We start from the raw sequence: 17,680 nt of genomic DNA on the forward strand, positions 1-17,680 counted from the left end.
GAAAACAAAATATTTTCTAAGCACAGAAGCTTTCCAAAAAACTTCAATTACCTTTTCTGGCTCAGTACCTGACTGAAATGTTCAGATGTTTATATTGCACACAAAAAAATTTGAGCAGCATAGTGTGTGTGTGAGAGAGAGAGAGAGAGAGAGAGAGAGAGAGAGAGAGAGAGAGAGAGAAGCTGATGAAAAGACTGGGGGAAAAACCCTAAATTGTGTCCCATTTACATGATTTAAATATATAGTTTCTATATCTTTAATTAATAGAAGTAAAAAGGTAAACTTTAGAACAGCACAGAAATACAAATCATTAGAGTTTTACAAAATAGACTCAACCCCTATACGTGCACAATCTTTTTAATTCTGGAGTCACCATACAAGGGAGGAGCTAATTTCTTCCCCTTCATATGAAAGCAGGAAGTCATGTGTACAAAGTTATTTATATGAAAACAATAAAGATCCACATTCCTTTTCTTTGTCCTTGACAAATATTTATGGAATGCTAGAAATTATGAAAAAACAATTCCAATGTCATGAAGTCCAAAGACTCGGAATGAAATACTCCTCTAGTGGCGCGCTGCGTTGCACAGAATGACCATCCTCTTCTAGAAACTGGGGCTGTGTTCCCTGTCAGCTTTCAAGGCTACCACTGACCTGGGTGGAAAGGCCACCAATGCCGTGGCACCTCTGGTGGCATACAAATGTCAATACCACCTCAAGAGTCCCAACCAACTCCCTGATAAAGTACTAGGCAACGTTTAGCAGCTACTGTCCTAACAGGCTACTTTCCCCAACCGCTGACACAGATAAAAGTTCATGCGGTTCAAGATCAGTCCACTGCCCCTCACTGAGCTGAGTGTTCCCCCACTCCTCACCAGGCCCAGAGGGAAACAAGGGCTGTAAACTTCCACAAATCAAAGTAAGAACAAAAGCTGTCTGCCAGGGAGATAATATTATAACTTTGTTTTCAAATTTGTAACCAGTAGATTAAAATTCTAACTTCTCTGTAAAAGACTTCTTATAACTTTTAGAGCACATTAAATACTACATCCTCAGAATACCTTCATTCAGATTTTAAGTATCTTTGTTCCTCAATTTTTTTACTTCTAACTTCTCTCCCTTCCAAATTTGCTTTTTCCTTGCATTTCTAAAGGATTATTATTGTTAAAAAAAAAATCCAATGCTTAATATAGAACTGAGAAAGCAAGATAAGATTGAGGAAATTATGTCCTATGCTCTGGTTTGCTGCCTGAAGATAGTTCTGTTTCTTAAAGCAAAAGTTTTAAGGATTGTTTTAGAGCTTGGGCACTAGTAAATCACTAGTGGACTGGAGACAGACTATTCATCCTGGTCATGTGAGTCAAATACACACGCAAGATAACTCTAAGTCGCACTCTGACATGCAAACTTTTCTCTTCACTAAACCCAGGACGGGCAGTTGGTAGCCTCAACTCTTTTCCTTCCCTTTGTAAATTGTCATTCAACAACTTAGTAGGAACTACATGCCAGGGACTTTTCCCCAGCACTACTTTTAAGTTATCTAGATGGCAGTAAGGCCACCACCAAGCTATAGATGCGGTCTGTGCGGCTGGCACACCCGGGAAAAGCCTGGCTGACCCTAGCTCCTTCAGGCCTACTGACAAATATTCAGTTCTTAGACACAAGAGCACTGGAGCAAGCGGGGCCGAAGCAGAACATCCACCTTTACCAGCAAAATGTCCAAAGATGGCTCCCGTGACTCACAAAACCAGGGAGGCTGCGGCTTCTGGGGCTGGCCACTCAGCTGAAGCCTGGAATCTAAGTCACAAACATGCAGGCTCACAGGACAAGGGGACAGGCTTCCTGCCTTCAACTGTGCTGGCTTCCCCGGGGGCCCCTACCAACAATGTATTAGCTTATGCTCCCTGAAAACTTTAATGCCTCCCAGAACCTGAAGGAAATATATAATTATGGTCTTTTGGCTACTCCTCTGACAAAAGCTCTATCTTTTGAGATACTCACTTATGTGGAAAGTCAGTTAAATGACCATCTCAAGAGTTGAACTCTTAACTAGAAAAATTAATAGAAAGTTCACATAAGGTATGATCCTAAAACAAAGTTTAATTTCATGTAACCATTTTTACTTCAGTGGACAGCAAAGTGCAGACTGGCCTGCTGCTGAACAGTGAGAGATGAGAATCTACCCCAAACCCGCAACCCAAACTCCAGGATGGACCAGCGGTGCGCTGGCCCACCTCGCAGGTGCTCTTGGCACCGTGAAGCTTGGGCAGTGGACAGCTCACAATTGCACACTCACACTAGACACTCCGACTAATGATGCAGCCACATGAAACAGGATATTAGAATGAATTCCTTATAGTCTCAGCGCAACACTGATTAAAGTACCTTTTAAGGTTTTGTTTGGTATTACTTTCTTCTCTTCAAATAGTATTTCCTGAGAAGGCTAACTTCCCCAGCAGAAGTGGAATTAATAGAGTTCTCACAATAAGCCCTTTCACTGATCATCACTGAATTCTTGAGTTATTGTGCTCAAAAGGAAGCACGCTTTTACGTTTCCTGGACTTGTGTTAAAACACAAATAGGAAATTTTAGAGATCTTTAGATCATGTCCTTATGTCCATTTCACAGGCCCTATAAGGATTTACCTCTTACATCATTTTGTAAGGGATAAATCAAATAAAATCATGGGTTCTTCTTAATTAGATCCCTTATTTTCCCCACACCCTATCATATGTAGATCATACTCATAATGTATTTGCCAAGTGTCCTTTGTTACTGAAAACAGTCTGCCCCTGTATGTACCCCCTGAGAACAGCCATCCAAAGTCCCCTTGAAGGGCAAACGAGAGCTGCGTGCGGCAGACACGTGAGGGGCAGCTGTATAAAGTCTTCAGCAGAGAGCACACACGTGTGTGGATCTAGGTGAAACGAGACCCTTTGTGAAACAACACTGGTATCACACCTGTGGTTTTCTCCTCTTGCTTCTTGCTTTTCTAAATGTGAGTGAAGATGAGATTTGTATTTAATATTTATGGATCATCTCGTTTTTTCTTTTATGAGCACTTTTATAATGGCGTAGGGATTGATTACTGGAGGATTATCCATCAGGGAAGTAGAAAGGCCAAGTGCCTTGAAAAGCTGAATGAAGAACAAGACTAAGAAAAAACCTGTCTGTCTGTAAACGGCCAATGGGAAACGGTTCAAAAGAAGAAATAGAAGGCACAAACTGCGGGTTAAAAAATGCTTGTAAAAGACTGCAAGATACCTAGAGTTGACAGAACTCACACCCGGGGCTTCTAAAGCCTTGCCCTAAATACACATCCTGGTTACACTGCTCCAGCACCACTGTGACATTCTCGAGGCCTCAGAGCAAGTGCTTAGGACTGGGAAAGAATAAGCTAAAAACGTAAAAAAAACCACTTCATCCTCAGAACTACCGCCTCTGGCTTTCACGTTTCCGGGAGGCAGTGAATTGACAAATGTGTTTTGCAGGTAGAAAAACTAACAAACAAAAAAACACCATACAATCAGCAAAATAACAACAAAGGGCTGGACTATATGGCCCCTTAACTTTATAAGCACATTTTAAGGGCCAACTTGAGAGAAATTAAAATAGGAAGATAACTTAATTTTACCACGTATAAATTACAATGGCCATCTGGATACTCAAACAGCAAAAGAGAACAAAATTTACATAAGTAAAAACTTTTCTACAGTAAACAAATGTAGAATATCAGAACTGAAAATTCATTAGAAGGTTCACTCTGTGTTTTAATCAGGCTCAGACTGAAATAAAAGTAGTCAATTTAACCCCCAACCTGGAAAGCCATCCCCGCTATGGCTGCGACTTCATCTTTCCAGCATCCTGTGACATTCGTTTAGACAGAGGGCAACCGTCCATGTAAACAGTTCGACGTACTGGTCCCCTGCCGTGGACCTGTGGTCGATGAAGAGGAACAGTCTGGGAGCAGCAGACAGACAGGGAACACTTAAACTTAAGGAAGCGAAAGCGGCCTCTGGACACCTTGTCAGGGCTTCCCGTCGGGCGGCTCAGTGAGACTCTGGGGGGCGGGACTGGTGAAAGTGGAAAGCCAGGAAGACATAGCTGTCTTTGCACTGGAAAAAGCTCCTCCAACTGACTGGCCTGGAGGGAGAGGAGAAGAAAAACAAAAGGAAAAATGTCTTCACTTTTGTTAAGAGACACTGAAAGACCAATGCTAATGAATAAATATTCATTTACTGTCACACATCACTATGTTAATAGTTACTAAAATACCATTTAAAACATTAAAAAAAAAAATTTTTTTTTTAAATTTTTGAAAGAGAGAGAGACACAGTATGAGCAGGGGAGGGGCAGAGATAGAGACACAGAATTGAAGCAGGCTCCAGGCTCTGAGCGGTCAGCACAGAGCCCGACGTGGGGCTCAAACCCATGAACCATGAGGCCATGACCTGAGCCGAAGTGCGATGCTTAACTGACTGAACCAACACGCGCCCCACTAAAATACCATTTAAATTTTGAGTTTCAAAACACTCCCTTTCCATGGGCATGTCTAGTAGGAAACGAGGTAACCTCTGGGTGTAAGAGCCTACTCTCCTAAGTGTTCGTTCTGAAGGTGGTCAGCAGCTCCTTCCTTCCTACACAGCTCTGGCTGTGCATCAGAATCACCTGGGAGTGCCGAAAAAGAACTCTGTGCTCTTGGGAACTCACGTCCAAGTTGATAACTGATAACCACCTCCCCAGCCAAGAGTGGTGAGGCTGCTCTCAGGAAATGTGCTTTTCTCATCTGAAATGCTGCTGCCCGTAAGTGAAGATGCCAACTGCTCCATCTGCCTTAGGTCTGTTTTGTTTTAAAAGAACCTTATCTCAAAAGTCAATGTTCAAGTGAAATTATTTCAGTTGAATCATATACTCCCGCTATTCTTAGAGAGGCAAGTGGGGAAGAGAGCTGGTCTTAGCAGCAGCATCACTAAAAATGAAGTAACAGTCGACATCATGTATCTATAATGAAGTAGAATTTTTCTATTAAAAAGTAAGTTAAATTCAAACAGAATTCAAAATAAGTTAAATGCATACCATTGTATGGAAATGCTCACATATTACATTCCATCCCCTATAATAAAACAGACCCACTGATGGGCTGTGTGCTCTATGTTTGTCTTCTAAAGGGAACAGGTATGCACAGTACGTATGAGGCCGTTCACCCTAACTCTAGGGACACAGCTGAGACCTACACAGAAATCACATAAACCCAGGGCTTCGGAACTGCGTACAGGGTCACTCAACCTTTCAAAGAAGCTAAGGAAGGAGATGGCACGTATTTCTACATATTGATATGACAAAGCAAATATGGCAAAATGTAAATAATTGGTGAACCCGAGATGACTGGAGCATGCACACTGTTGCACCATTTAAGTCTGAAATGATATAAAAAAGTTAAAAATATAGAAAAGGAATGAGACCTTTTTTCAGAATGGATATGGAACAAACTGCAAAGTGTTTGAAGTGAAGAACGCTACATGCACCAGAATGTATAGAACAGCATGCTACCATTTGGCTTCGGTTCTCAAGGTAACACTGGCCTCATTAGATGAACTGGGGAGGATCCTACCTCACCCACTACATTCTGAAAGAGTCTGCATAAAGTTAGCATTATTCCTGGGGCACCTGGATGGGTCAGTCAGTTAAGCGTCTGACTCTTGGTTTTGACTCAGGTCACGATCTCATAGTTTCATCAGTTTGGGCCCTGCATCAGGCTCTGTTCTTGGAATTCTCTGCCCTTCCCCCACTCATCCTGTCTCTCTCAAAAATAAATAAAACCTAAAAAATTTTTTAAAAATTAGTATTATTCCTTATGCATTGGATAAAATTCTGAAGTCTAACCATCTTAGCCTGGATTAAATAAAAAACCTTATGGCATGGTTTTTATTTTTATTTTTTTTCATGGTTTTTATTTTTAATTCAATTTATTTACTAGATACAGGGCTATTTCAAATTCCCGATTACTTATTGCATCAGTTTTGGCAACTTGAGGGTTTTTTTAAAAATGCTTATTTATTTTTGGGGTGGAGGGACAAAGAGAGGGAATAGAGGATCTGAAGCAGGTTCTGCGCTGACAGCAGTGAGCCCAATGTGGGGCTTGAACTCTCATGAGATCATGACCTGAGCTGAAGTCAGACATTTAACGGACTGAGCCACTCAGGCACCCTGGCAATTTGAGTCTTTGTTTTTTTTTATTTTAAATACTTTATTTTTGATACAGAGGCAGAACATGAGCGAGGGAGGTGCAGAGAGAGAGAGGGAGACATAGAATCTGAAACAGGCTCCAGGCTTTGAGCAGCCAGCACAGAACTGGACGCGGGGCTCAAAGCCACAAACTGCGAGATCATGACCTGAGCCGAAGTCCGACGCTTAACCAACTGGGTCACCCAGGCACCCCGAGTCTTTGAAAGTATCTGCATAATTCATCTAAACTGTCAAAAAACTGGCATAAAGTTATTCATGATATTCCCTTATAATCCTTTTAATTTCTGTAAGATCTATAGTGGTGTCCCCTCTTTCATTCCCAATACTGGTAATTTGTATTTTTCTCTTCATATTAGTCTATAAAGGTTTTATGGATAATGTTGATCTTTTAAAAATGATTTCACTGATTTTCTTTATTGTATGTAATACCTTAGAAAGTGGCATTCCTAATGCCTGCTTTATTATGGTGTCCTACTACTTATAAAAAAATGCAGGCAGCTCAGGAAAATGGGGACAAAACTGCAATAAAACTTGAATTCTTATAAGAGAACAGTGAATTCATCAGAAAATTGGTCTCTGTCCATCAGGTGTGGCAAAATTTGCTGAACTTTGACATTACCTGATGTCACAAGAATTTTAACATTTTGTGAATGTTTTCACGAAAACAAATTTTGTATTCAACAATCTTGTATTACAGGATACACAGGTTTCTACAACCTTATGATTTTATCAGTGACACCCAGAGTATAGAGAAGAGATGTGTTAGGATTCTAATCTGTTTCTGGCGAAGGGCATGTCTTACCAACAGCTTTTCCTGTTTGTACAACATTTCGGCTGGTTGTGACCATGACGTTCCCAATTTTTTTGCCACGCTCACTGTTTTGAACAGAACTGAGTAAAGCAAAGAAGTTTTAAGTACATTACACAAATTCATACACAGCGCCCTCTGTAACCATCCCCCAAATAAGAACTGAGGAAAGAAGCTACATTATTTGTGCATCAATTAATTTAGTAAACTTTTAAGCATGTACATTTTCAGAGACTACTAAAATAACATGCAGATGAACCAAAAACAGGACATAAGGATGCATGGTTAATTCTTCCTGCAGTTATGATTGGCTAAAGTTCCTCTACCAGAATAAAAATGGCAACTCTGTTATTAGTTCACACCATTCTCTATGAAACAGCAGTGTTTTCACTCTGAAACGTACACACTGCTGAGCTGAAGAATGTTATGCACATATTTGGTTACTATTTGAAGCACAAGTCTATCAAGTGGAGAAAAACAATTCCTAATTAGCAATGAAACACATGGCATAAACTCAGACATAAAAATTTTCCTAGTTTTTTTCTCTAAATACTCACTGTGAGAATCTTAACTTCATGTCTGACACTGAGTACTGGCCTTGAAAAGGATGACTGCAAAACAAAGTTTGAGTCTATTAGACTAATTTTACCAATAAAGCTTCAAAACAGAGCTGTCACAAGAAAGTATCAGTAAACCTTGCAGGGGTGACTCAGCTGGGTGGCGGTGCTCTAAATGTGACAAGAGGGCTTTGATCATAGCTCTCTACTTACAGTCTCGGGAGCCTCTCTGGCTTACTTCCTCACTTGTAAAAAGGTGGTGTTTTTTTTTTTTTTCTTAGAGTGTGGTGGGTAAGAAAGAGGTTTGTTAATGCTACACTAATGTTCTGATTTATCTGGTCTGGGGTTGGGCTTAAACTTAAAAAAAAACTGATGCTTATTTGTTTGTTTTTGAGAGAGACAGAGACAGCATGATTGGGGAAGAGGCAGAGAGAGGGAAAGACAGAACCCCAAGCAGGCTCACACTGTCAGTAAAGATCCCCATGCGGGCTCAAACTCACAAACTGAGATCATGACTGGAGCTGAATGAAAAGTTGGACAACTGAGCCACCATCCAGGCGCCCCTATTTACACAGTTTTAAAACTACGATCTCAGAGTCCTTTATTTTATTTATTTTTAAATGTTTTATTTATTTTTGAGAGCGAGAAAGACAGAGTGCAAGCAGGGGAGGGGCAGAGAGAGGGAGACACAGAATCTGATTTTATCAGCAGGCTCCAGATTCTGAGCTGTCAGCCCAACAAGGGGCTTGAATTCAGGAACCATGAGATTATGACCTGAGCTGAAGTCAGATGCTTAACTGACTGAGCCACCCAGGCACCCCAGTCTCAGAATCCTTTAAAGCCCACCCAGCTAAGCCTCTTATGAAGTTGCATTAGAATGTGTAGAGCTGGTTCAAATTAGAGACACCACAGCAGATGCAGACTGGATAAAGATCTGACCAGGATGTAAGTAGGCAGCACCAGAGGAGGAGACCAGATGGCCCTGCATGCCACACTGTGGATGGTCACAGTGGACCCCCCACCTCCACCACAGTGAGGGCCACAAGGCAAACAAACTTACATGCTTCCCTTCATCACTCTTTAAAATATAGGCCTTGTGGGTAGTGAGGAAGAATACTCTGAACTCTTAACTCTTTCATTTAATACTATTAAGATGTTTTTGCCTTTTAATTCTGTTTTTACCACATTCAAATGGCAACACAGGTTTCTGCTACAGCCCAGCGTGATGATTAAATTCACCAAAATCACTGCTAAACCTAGTGATTTTTCCTGGTAGATGATATAAAGGTTAACAGACATGTTCTTCACAACCCCGGTACATTTCATCCTTGCAGACGCTTCCCCAAGTTACTACGACATAAATATCTGGATTCTGGGGGGAGGGAGAGGAAACATTCTTCACAGCACCACTTAAATCACATTCCCAGTCTAGTTAACTCTACCTCCCAAATAATATGGTAGTCAGTACAAAGTCGATTTTTGTCCAACTCTCAGGAGTTTAAAATACAAATGAAAATAAATGTTCAGTGTATACTTGATAAACAGTCTGATCATCAAAACAAAAACATTTTAATAGTTTAATTTAGAAAAGAAGTTCTCAGGATATACCAGAGTTCTCCCTTATCTGCAGAGGATACACTCTGAGATCCCCAGTAGATGCCTGAAAACACAGTACCAAAACCTACATATCGTATGTTTTTTCTGTTCATACATACCTACGATAAAGTTTAATTTATAAATTAGGCACAGCAAGAAATTAACAAAAATGATAGAACAGAACAGTTATAACTATTCAATGTAATCAAAGTTACGTGAACGTGGTCTCTCTTTCTCTCTCTGAAATCTCTTCTTGCAATGCACTCACCCCTCCTTCTCTTGTGCTGATGGGAGCTGATAAAATGCCTACGTGATGAGATGAAGTGAGGTGAAGGATGTTAAGTACTGTGATGTAGCATTTGATTGCTACTGACCTGATGATACATCACAAAAAAGATCATTTGCTTCCAGATTGTGAGTGGCCCGGGGTAACTGCAACTGGAAAGTGAAGCCACAGATAAGGGGGTACTACCGTACAGATTTTATCAACAGGTCTCCTTAGACTCCTGTGTTCCATTCAAAGATAGCATCATTTCATAATGGCCCCACTCCAAGGTATATTTAAATGTCTTTTAGGCCTACATGGATAAAGTCTGTGAACATTCAATATTGTGACAGGTATTACATTCTGTAGGATTTTAGAATCAATCTGTGGTGGAAACTAGGTTTGACCACACACCTAAGGAGTTCAAATATCACCTTTAGCTTTTTCACACTTCATGTTTTAAAATAACCTCTCAGTTTTAACCTCTTGGTATTTCCTTCAAGGTTGCTACCTGGTTTGACCATTCTGCTAAAGCACAGATCCAAGGAAAAGGAGGGAAGATCTATCATGTATCACATGGCATCACCATGTGCCAAGGCTTCCTCTTCTGAATTATGCCAAGATCTGGGAGAAATGGAAATCCTTCCAAAAATGTCTACAGCTTTTTGTGTAAGAAGAACAGGGAAGCAGTTTTCAGCTGCTTCTCTGTATCTGGGATTTTATAATTTACTCAAAGGAGATTTTTGGAGATATTCACCATGTCATCAAAATTAAAATACAACCCTTCTTTACACTGGGGCACACTTAGTAAACCCACCACGTTATGCACTATCAATCTTCGGATGTGCTTACTTTGGATTTATTTCCGCAAGTGCCGGATGCTTGTTGCTGTTCCACACCCTGTAGTTGTGAGTATTCTTCCATGCTGTAACGAAGGTTGTCCCATAGTCCGATAATATCTTTTCATTATCTGTCAAGTAAATATTTGAAAGTTGAGCTGAACTGTAGCCAGTCAGGGATGTGAAAATTCACAACCAAAAAAGGGTGAAGGAATGGCGTTGTCCCCTCCACCCCCCTGCTTTATAGGGGAGATAGCCTACCAGATATCAGGAAACTTGGGTCTAGTTCCAGAAATCCTGTTAAGAAGCTATGTGGCCTTTGGCAAGTCACTTAATCACTCAGAACTTCATTTTCCTAACCGGAAAATAAGAGGATTGAGCCAGATATATTCTAAGGTTCCTTATAATTCCAAAATATTTCCATGTTCTCCTTACCAAGGTGAGGAGACACAATATTATTTATTAAACAAAAACTGTAGGCTAGACAGTAAATGTATTGATGTATACATATGGAGTAGGCAATTAGAACATCTGTCTTTTCACAAATTGTCATTTTTCTATTAAAAATTAGAACGAATACATGAATTGGTTCTTTTAGTCACTTATTTCTTCTTTGGACTTTATCACAATATTTGGTGAAATTCTTTCATCTCGAAGCATTTCACTGTTATTTTACTTAAAATAACAAAGGAATTTTCAAATTTAATGTTGAAAACTTTTCAGTTAAATTTCTTTAATGTGTATTTATTTTTGAGAGAGGCAGAGAGAGAGAGAGAGAGAGAGAGAGAGAGAGAGAGAGAGAGATCAGAATCCGAAGCAGGTTCCAGGCTCTGAGCTGTCAGCACAGAGCCCAATGTGGGGCTCGAACTCAGACTGTGAGATCATGACCTGAGCCAAAGTCAGACATTTAACCTTAACTGACTTAGCCATCCAGGTGCCCTCGGCTTTTTTATTATCATGAGGAAGCTTTAATAGAGCATTTGTGCTGCTTAGAATAGAAAATGTTTGGAGAATGGATTCAAATGGCTTTTTCTTCGCAAACTAACTATAAGTTGCTTGCTTTGAAGGGGAAATATGAGTTTTGTTGCTGGGAAAAAAGAAAGGCATGTACACATACATGGGTCCAAATGCAATGTAAGGAACTTCTTTTAAGAACATACTCCTCAAATAGTTCACTAGGCTGAATCTCCTTTAACAGCAGCATGGGCCAGATTATTTGAGTTTAAATCATAGCTCAGTCTCTACCAGATGGATAAGCAAGCCATTTAACCTTTCTGGGCCTCACTGCCTCCCCTGTAAAAAGATGACAAGGTATCTACCTCCAGGATTGTTCTGAGGTTGAAATGAGTTAGTAGACATAAAGTGCTCACAATAAAACAGTTCTCTGCACATATAAAATGTTAAAAAAAATAAAAAAAAAAAAAAGCCTACTCCTTTCGTTTTATTTTTATTTTATATATATTTTAAGGTTACTACTATTATTCAGCACTTACAGCTATCAGGGCAAATATTTTTAAAATGGAAATTACTCATGAGGCTAACATGACTGGTGGAGACTGGGGTTTTCTTACTAGATTATTGAATGAGTCTGAACTTGAGCATTTAGTCTTGGTGTCTCAGCCACTAAATCTGTAGAAGAGGCAGATATTTAAAAATATCCCATTAACAAATGAGGACTTGCTCCAGAGAGTTCCTTTACAAATGAAGAACACACCCAAACCCTGGGCTTCAAATGCCACACATGCTTCATGAAGAACTAACCTGAGAGGAGGCAGTGGTGGAGCTGATTACAACATCTACTGATAGGACAATGTGAATGTACTTAATGTTACTGTGGAACTAGGTACCTATAAACGGCTAAGATGGTAAGTTTTAGGTTATGTGTATTTCACCACATTTTTAAAAACTTCCCCTAAACAGTGGCAGAGGTGATTAGAAAAAAAGGAAAAACAAAAGCTCAACACTCTTTTAACAACAACAAAAATCTACCGAATCTTTGCTACATATCTATGGTGGTAGGCGATCACGTTGCAAAAGCTCACTGTAGAGCTTCATTTGCTCTTATAGATTTTCTCCTCTATGGGGAATGAGAACACAGGAGTGAGACTTTTACCTGTTCCACCTCAACCACTTAGTAGGAATAATATTTCTTAGAATGGGAAATTTGGAGGCTTAACTATTGGGAATATGATTTCCAGTGATTTCTACCTTTTATATTTCTTTACTCCCTTTACATATCTTAAAAACATGTAAGCAGCGTTTACAAATAGCCCCCAGATCCTGACATGTCCTTCCTTCCATATGGCAGAGCACTAAGCAGCCATGTGAAAGTGACGAAGACCTGGATTTACCGTCTTGATAATTTTTTTTTTTTTAAATAAAGAAAAGCTAAGTTTCAAAAAAACATTTGAAACGGGATCCACTTTTGTAAAAGGATCATCACAAATACCACAAAACTAAAACCCAAGACATATACACGGAAAAAGGTCTGGGAGGGTATAAAGTACTCAAAATGCTGAGAGCAGTTATCTCTGTATGAGGGAGTAACAGATAAGGTTTCAAAATGAAAATGTACTTCTTATGCAATTCAAAACATCACAAAGATTACAAAAGGGAAAACTGGCTGTGTGCTCCTTACCTAACTGCAGTGTGGCGGCCAGCAGAGCATGGATGTAGACTGCAAACTGGGCTCGGATCCATTCATCGCCTCCCTCCCAGCCTGTGCCATCCAGGAAGACGTCATCTCGGTTCTCCGTCACGTGCCTCACTAGGTAATCTGCGAACCTGAGGTCTGCAGTGGTTGGGTTAAGCAGTTTCCTGAGTTCTGGATCGTGGATCTGGATCAGAGCCTCTTCCACCTAGAGGGTACCCAGGTGCAAGTCAGAGTCTGGGCATTCACGCAGATATCCATGCCACTTATTTATTTTTTAATGTTTATTTCTGAGACAGAGTGCTAGCAGGGGAGGGGAAGAGAGAGGGAGACACAGAATCTGAAACAGGCTCCAGGCTCTGAGCTGGCTGTCAGCACAGATACCGATGCGAGGCTCCCACCCATGAACTGTGAGTGCATGAGCTGAGCCGAAGTTGGACACTTAACTGACTGAGCCACCCAGGTGCCCCTATGCCACACTTTAAAAGAGTAACTAGCTAAAGCTGGAAATAAGAAAATACGAAAAACAGCAGTCTCAAAAAGTGAGGCTGAGAGACAATTTTTACACTGAAGTTTTTTTCTTTACTTCAAAAATCCTCATTTTGTGGTTTTAGAAAACACATGCATAAACATTTGATTCTGAGTTATAAAAATAATGTATGTTGATTCTAAACATCTTAGAAAATGGTAATGTGTGGTAAAAATTACCTTTGTCAGACAACCAGAAATAAACATAATTTGTAAGTACAGTTCCTAGAAATACTTCAAGTACACAGATACTTTGGAATATTCCTATTATATAATATTTGACATACAAACATATATATATATAACTTCCAGGCTAGTTCTTTTTTTTTTTTAATGTTTTTTTTTTTATTATTTATTTCTAGGAGAGAGAGAGACAGTGTGAGCAGGGGAGGGTCAGAGAGAGAGGGAGTCACAGACTGAAACAGGCTCCAGGCTCTGAGCTGGCAGTCAGCACAGAGCCCGACGTGGGGCTCGAACCCACGAACCGCGAGATCATGACCTAAGTGAAAGTCGGACGTTTAACCGACTAAGCCACCCAGGCGCCCCATTTCCAGGCTAGTTCTGAAATACAATAATAAATCACATAACTATGAATCCAGCAACCAACTGCAGAACCAAAACATAACCAGCAATGCTGAAGCAACTCTGCTATCCCTCCATCTTTACCCTCTGCCTTGGAAGATGTGGGCCTATTTTCTTTTTCCCCCTCAAAATTAGGACCCCCGATTTTTCATTTATTATACTATAAACATTTTCCCATAAAGCACATTTTGGTACTTTGTATTAAATACAATATGGGGTGCTTGGGTGGTTCAGTTGGTTAAGTGTCTGACTCTTGATTTCAGCTCAGGTCATAGTTTCTCAGTTGTGAGATCTAGCCCTGTGTCGGGCTCTGCACTGGGCATGGAGCCTGCTTGCAATTCTCTCTCTCACTCTCTCTGCCCCTCCTCTGCTCATACTTTTTCTTTCTCACATACAAAATAAACATACATTTAAAAAAAAAGTCTTATTTTTAAAAAAATTTTTAAAGATTTGTTTATGTTTATTTTTGCAAGAGAGAGACAGACAGACAGACATGGAGGGAAGATGGAGGGGCAGAGAATCTCAAGCAGGCTCTGCACTGCTAGCACAGAGCCCAAAGGGGGGCACGAACTCACAAATCATGACCTGACACAAGATCAAGAATTGGACATTCAACTGACTGAGCCACCCAGGCGCCTTCCAAAAAAGTTTTTATAAAAAAAGAACCTGTAAAAATCCAAGCTGGGTGAAATTAAAAACAAACAAACAAACAAAAAAAACCAAAAAAACCCCACAACTACTTCAATTATAAAAGTGAACAAATGATTTAAATTTCTCATATGTGAACATCAAATATTTATCTGTATCTCCTTCCTCGATATCAGGAACATATTAAACAGGCTAGAAATATTTAATTATTTCAACAATAAACACATTTAATTCTGACATCGTAGTGGGTCCAGACTGCCTGGCTTACAATCCTGGGTCACCCACTTAGTAGCCATTTGATTTCTCTGCTCCATAGCTTCCATACGTGTTAAGATCTGGACAACAATATCCAGCTCACAGACTGTTATGAGAATTAGATCAGTGAATATACCTAAGGTGTGCAGAATGCATGGGACAGGAATTTTTACCTACCTCCACAATGGCATCGCTGAGGTGCTTCTGTTGTCGGAAGAGGATGTTAGTCGCCCCAGCAACAAATCCACGCACGGTGACATCAGAGAGGAGATGGTGCTGCTGCAGTGCCATGTAAGGCAGACACAGATACCCCTACGAGTTACAAGAGTGATAGATCATATCAGTAATGGGGTAGCCACCTCTTTTCAAGCTAGAGAGCCCACAGTAGGAAAAGAAACTCCCAAACTTGCCCCACTGCCACACCATCCCTAGCACAGTGTTGATCAGACTCACTACAGCACAATTCCAGGGAGACTTGGATCTTGACTGCATGGAGTCCAGTCAATCGCTAACCTTTTCCAGGTGCAGTGGTTTAACATGGAAATTGTCTTACGTGACCACTTTGTTCTCAGTTCAACTTAAAAGCTTCCACAGTAACTAATGAACTGGACCTTTTCAGTTAGGAAATGAAACATTAAGCCCATTAAAAAAGTATGTTGCTTAGTAGAAAGCTGTTAGTTCTTCCAGGAAAACTTGAAAATACATAACCAGCGACATACTGTTAATGAGAATAGCAAGGCACTGCATCTGGCATTTGTTTACTTTGCCCTATTGTTAAAAATCATGCAAAACTGTTTCAAGGTATTTGCTACATATTTAAAGAAAAAAAAGACACTTGCAGTAGCTGTATTTTTTTTTTAAATGTTTTATTTATTTCTAGGAGAGAGAGAGAGAGAGAGAAAGAGACAGCGTGAGCAGGGGAGAGTCAGAGAGAGAGGGAGTCACAGACTGAAATAGGCTCCAGGCTCTGAGCTGGCAGTCAGCACAGAGCCTGACGCGGGGCTCGAACCCACGAACCGAGAGATCATGGCCTAAGCGAAAGTCGGGCGCTTAACCGACTAAGCCACCCAGGCGCCCCGCAGTAGCTGTATGTTTAATTAACTTATGTTTGAACTGTATTTGAAAATACAGCCCCGAAAATTATAGTCGAATTGCCAAACCACAGCAGGCAGTTATGTGTACAAAAGGCAGCATATTTCCTAAGAAATAAAGGTGTTAACGCTGCAATGATGCAATGAAGAACAATATGGCATTTCTGTTGGAAGATTGTCAACCAAAATAGATATCCAAGTGGCATAACTTGCGTATGAAGCCAGGAGGGCAGACTCGTTTTCAATCTCAAGTCCTGTGACAGTTTTACTTTCTTACTTCTCATCACTTTTTAAACAAATACCGAACTAGGGAGCGTTCTCTGGGTGATGGCTTATTTTTGAGGGCAGGAGGCATCTCTTTTTGCTTCATGTTCCTCATTGCGTCCTATGATGTGCTTTATACCTAACAGGTTGTTGTTAAATAATATGGGAGAGAAGACTTCCAAAAGTTTGGAATATAGATCCAGTAACCTACTTTTATTCTTTTTTGTCACAGTTATCTTTCTCCATTCAATAAAATGCTGACTGGGGCGCCTGGGTGGCTCAGTCGGTTAAGCGTCCGACTTCGGCTCAGGTTGTGATCTCATGGTTCGGGGGTTCGAGCCCCGCGTTGGGCTCTGTGCTGACAGCTCAGAACCTGGAGCCTGCTTCAGATTCTGTATCTCTCTCTCTCTCTCTCTGACCCTCCCCTGCTCACGCTCTCTCTCTCTCAGAAATAAAACATTAAAAAAAAATTTTTTTTTAATGCTGACCAACAGGAACAGCAGAAATAACCCTCCCGTTTATGCATCAGAGATACTCAGTACAATGCTTCTCAACCCATGCCTCTCTTGGGACTAAAGGCTGTAAAGACCCCTGTTCCTCATTCAGAATCACTCAGCTGGTAAGGCTGAGGATTCATGCTTTACTTTGTCAGCTATGTATTTAAAAACAGACTCCCCTGACCCCAAATACCTGTTTCTAAACAAAAATATTACACTATTGAGTGCTCTTTATATATTACAACAGCACGAAAACAAAGAAACAGGTTTTAAGAAATCAATAGTTCAAAGCCTTTAAAAATATTAAAAAATTATATTCCTTAAAAAACTACATGTATGCTTCTTACCAGCATTCTATTTCTTATATTAGCCTATAGATACACCTGCTCACATGTGAGATTTGTAAAGAGTTATTTATTGCAGGCTTATTTACTATAGCAGCAAAAGATTCGAATCCTAACTATTCATGGGCAGGGAACCAAATGAATCGTTTGTCTACACAATCAAACATCCTGCAGCAATGAACTCATGCAAGTCACTTTCAAGGAACAGTTGGTGCAAAAGTATACAAGTGGGGTATAGGGATGTGTGGGTGGCTCAGGTGGCGGAGCATCCGACTCAGATAATGATCCCAGGGTTGTGAGATTAAGCCCTGCATCAGGGCTCTGAGATGAGTGTTGGGCCTGCCTGAGAGTCTCTCTCCGAAATTAAAAAAAAAAAAAAAGCGGGGGGGGGGAGGAAATAGGGTACGATTTGTGTGAAAAAGGAGGGGAAAGTATCTACACACTTATTTATGCATAAAATATCCCCAGAGAAAACAGAAGACTAATAATGCTGGTTACCATTGTAATCAT

At 40.4% G+C, this 17,680-nt stretch overlaps 1 protein-coding gene across 3 annotated transcripts in view; it reads right to left on the reverse strand.

Annotated features, from left to right (window-relative positions):
* Positions 1-240: 240 nt before the first annotated feature.
* Positions 241-17,680, reverse strand: part of AVL9 (AVL9 cell migration associated) — a 71,264-nt gene continuing 53,824 nt past the window's right edge. For 2 of the 3 annotated variants that reach the window (XM_039251146.1, XM_039251148.1), the window contains 6 exons: positions 15,152-15,286; positions 12,950-13,169; positions 10,325-10,442; positions 7,612-7,665; positions 7,049-7,137; positions 241-4,143 (listed from right to left, as the gene is read on the reverse strand). In XM_039251146.1, the coding sequence (XP_039107077.1) occupies positions 4,028-4,143; positions 7,049-7,137; positions 7,612-7,665; positions 10,325-10,442; positions 12,950-13,169; positions 15,152-15,286 (732 nt within the window). In that variant the 3' untranslated portion in view covers positions 241-4,027. The remainder of the gene's footprint in view (positions 4,144-7,048; positions 7,138-7,611; positions 7,666-10,324; positions 10,443-12,949; positions 13,170-15,151; positions 15,287-17,680) is intronic. The other variant, XM_039251147.1, reaches the window with a different exon arrangement.

Source organism: Hyaena hyaena, unplaced genomic scaffold (genome assembly GCF_003009895.1).
Source record: "Hyaena hyaena isolate Hyena2069 unplaced genomic scaffold, ASM300989v1 scaffold_387, whole genome shotgun sequence".
Taxonomy (NCBI): Eukaryota; Metazoa; Chordata; class Mammalia; order Carnivora; family Hyaenidae; genus Hyaena; species Hyaena hyaena.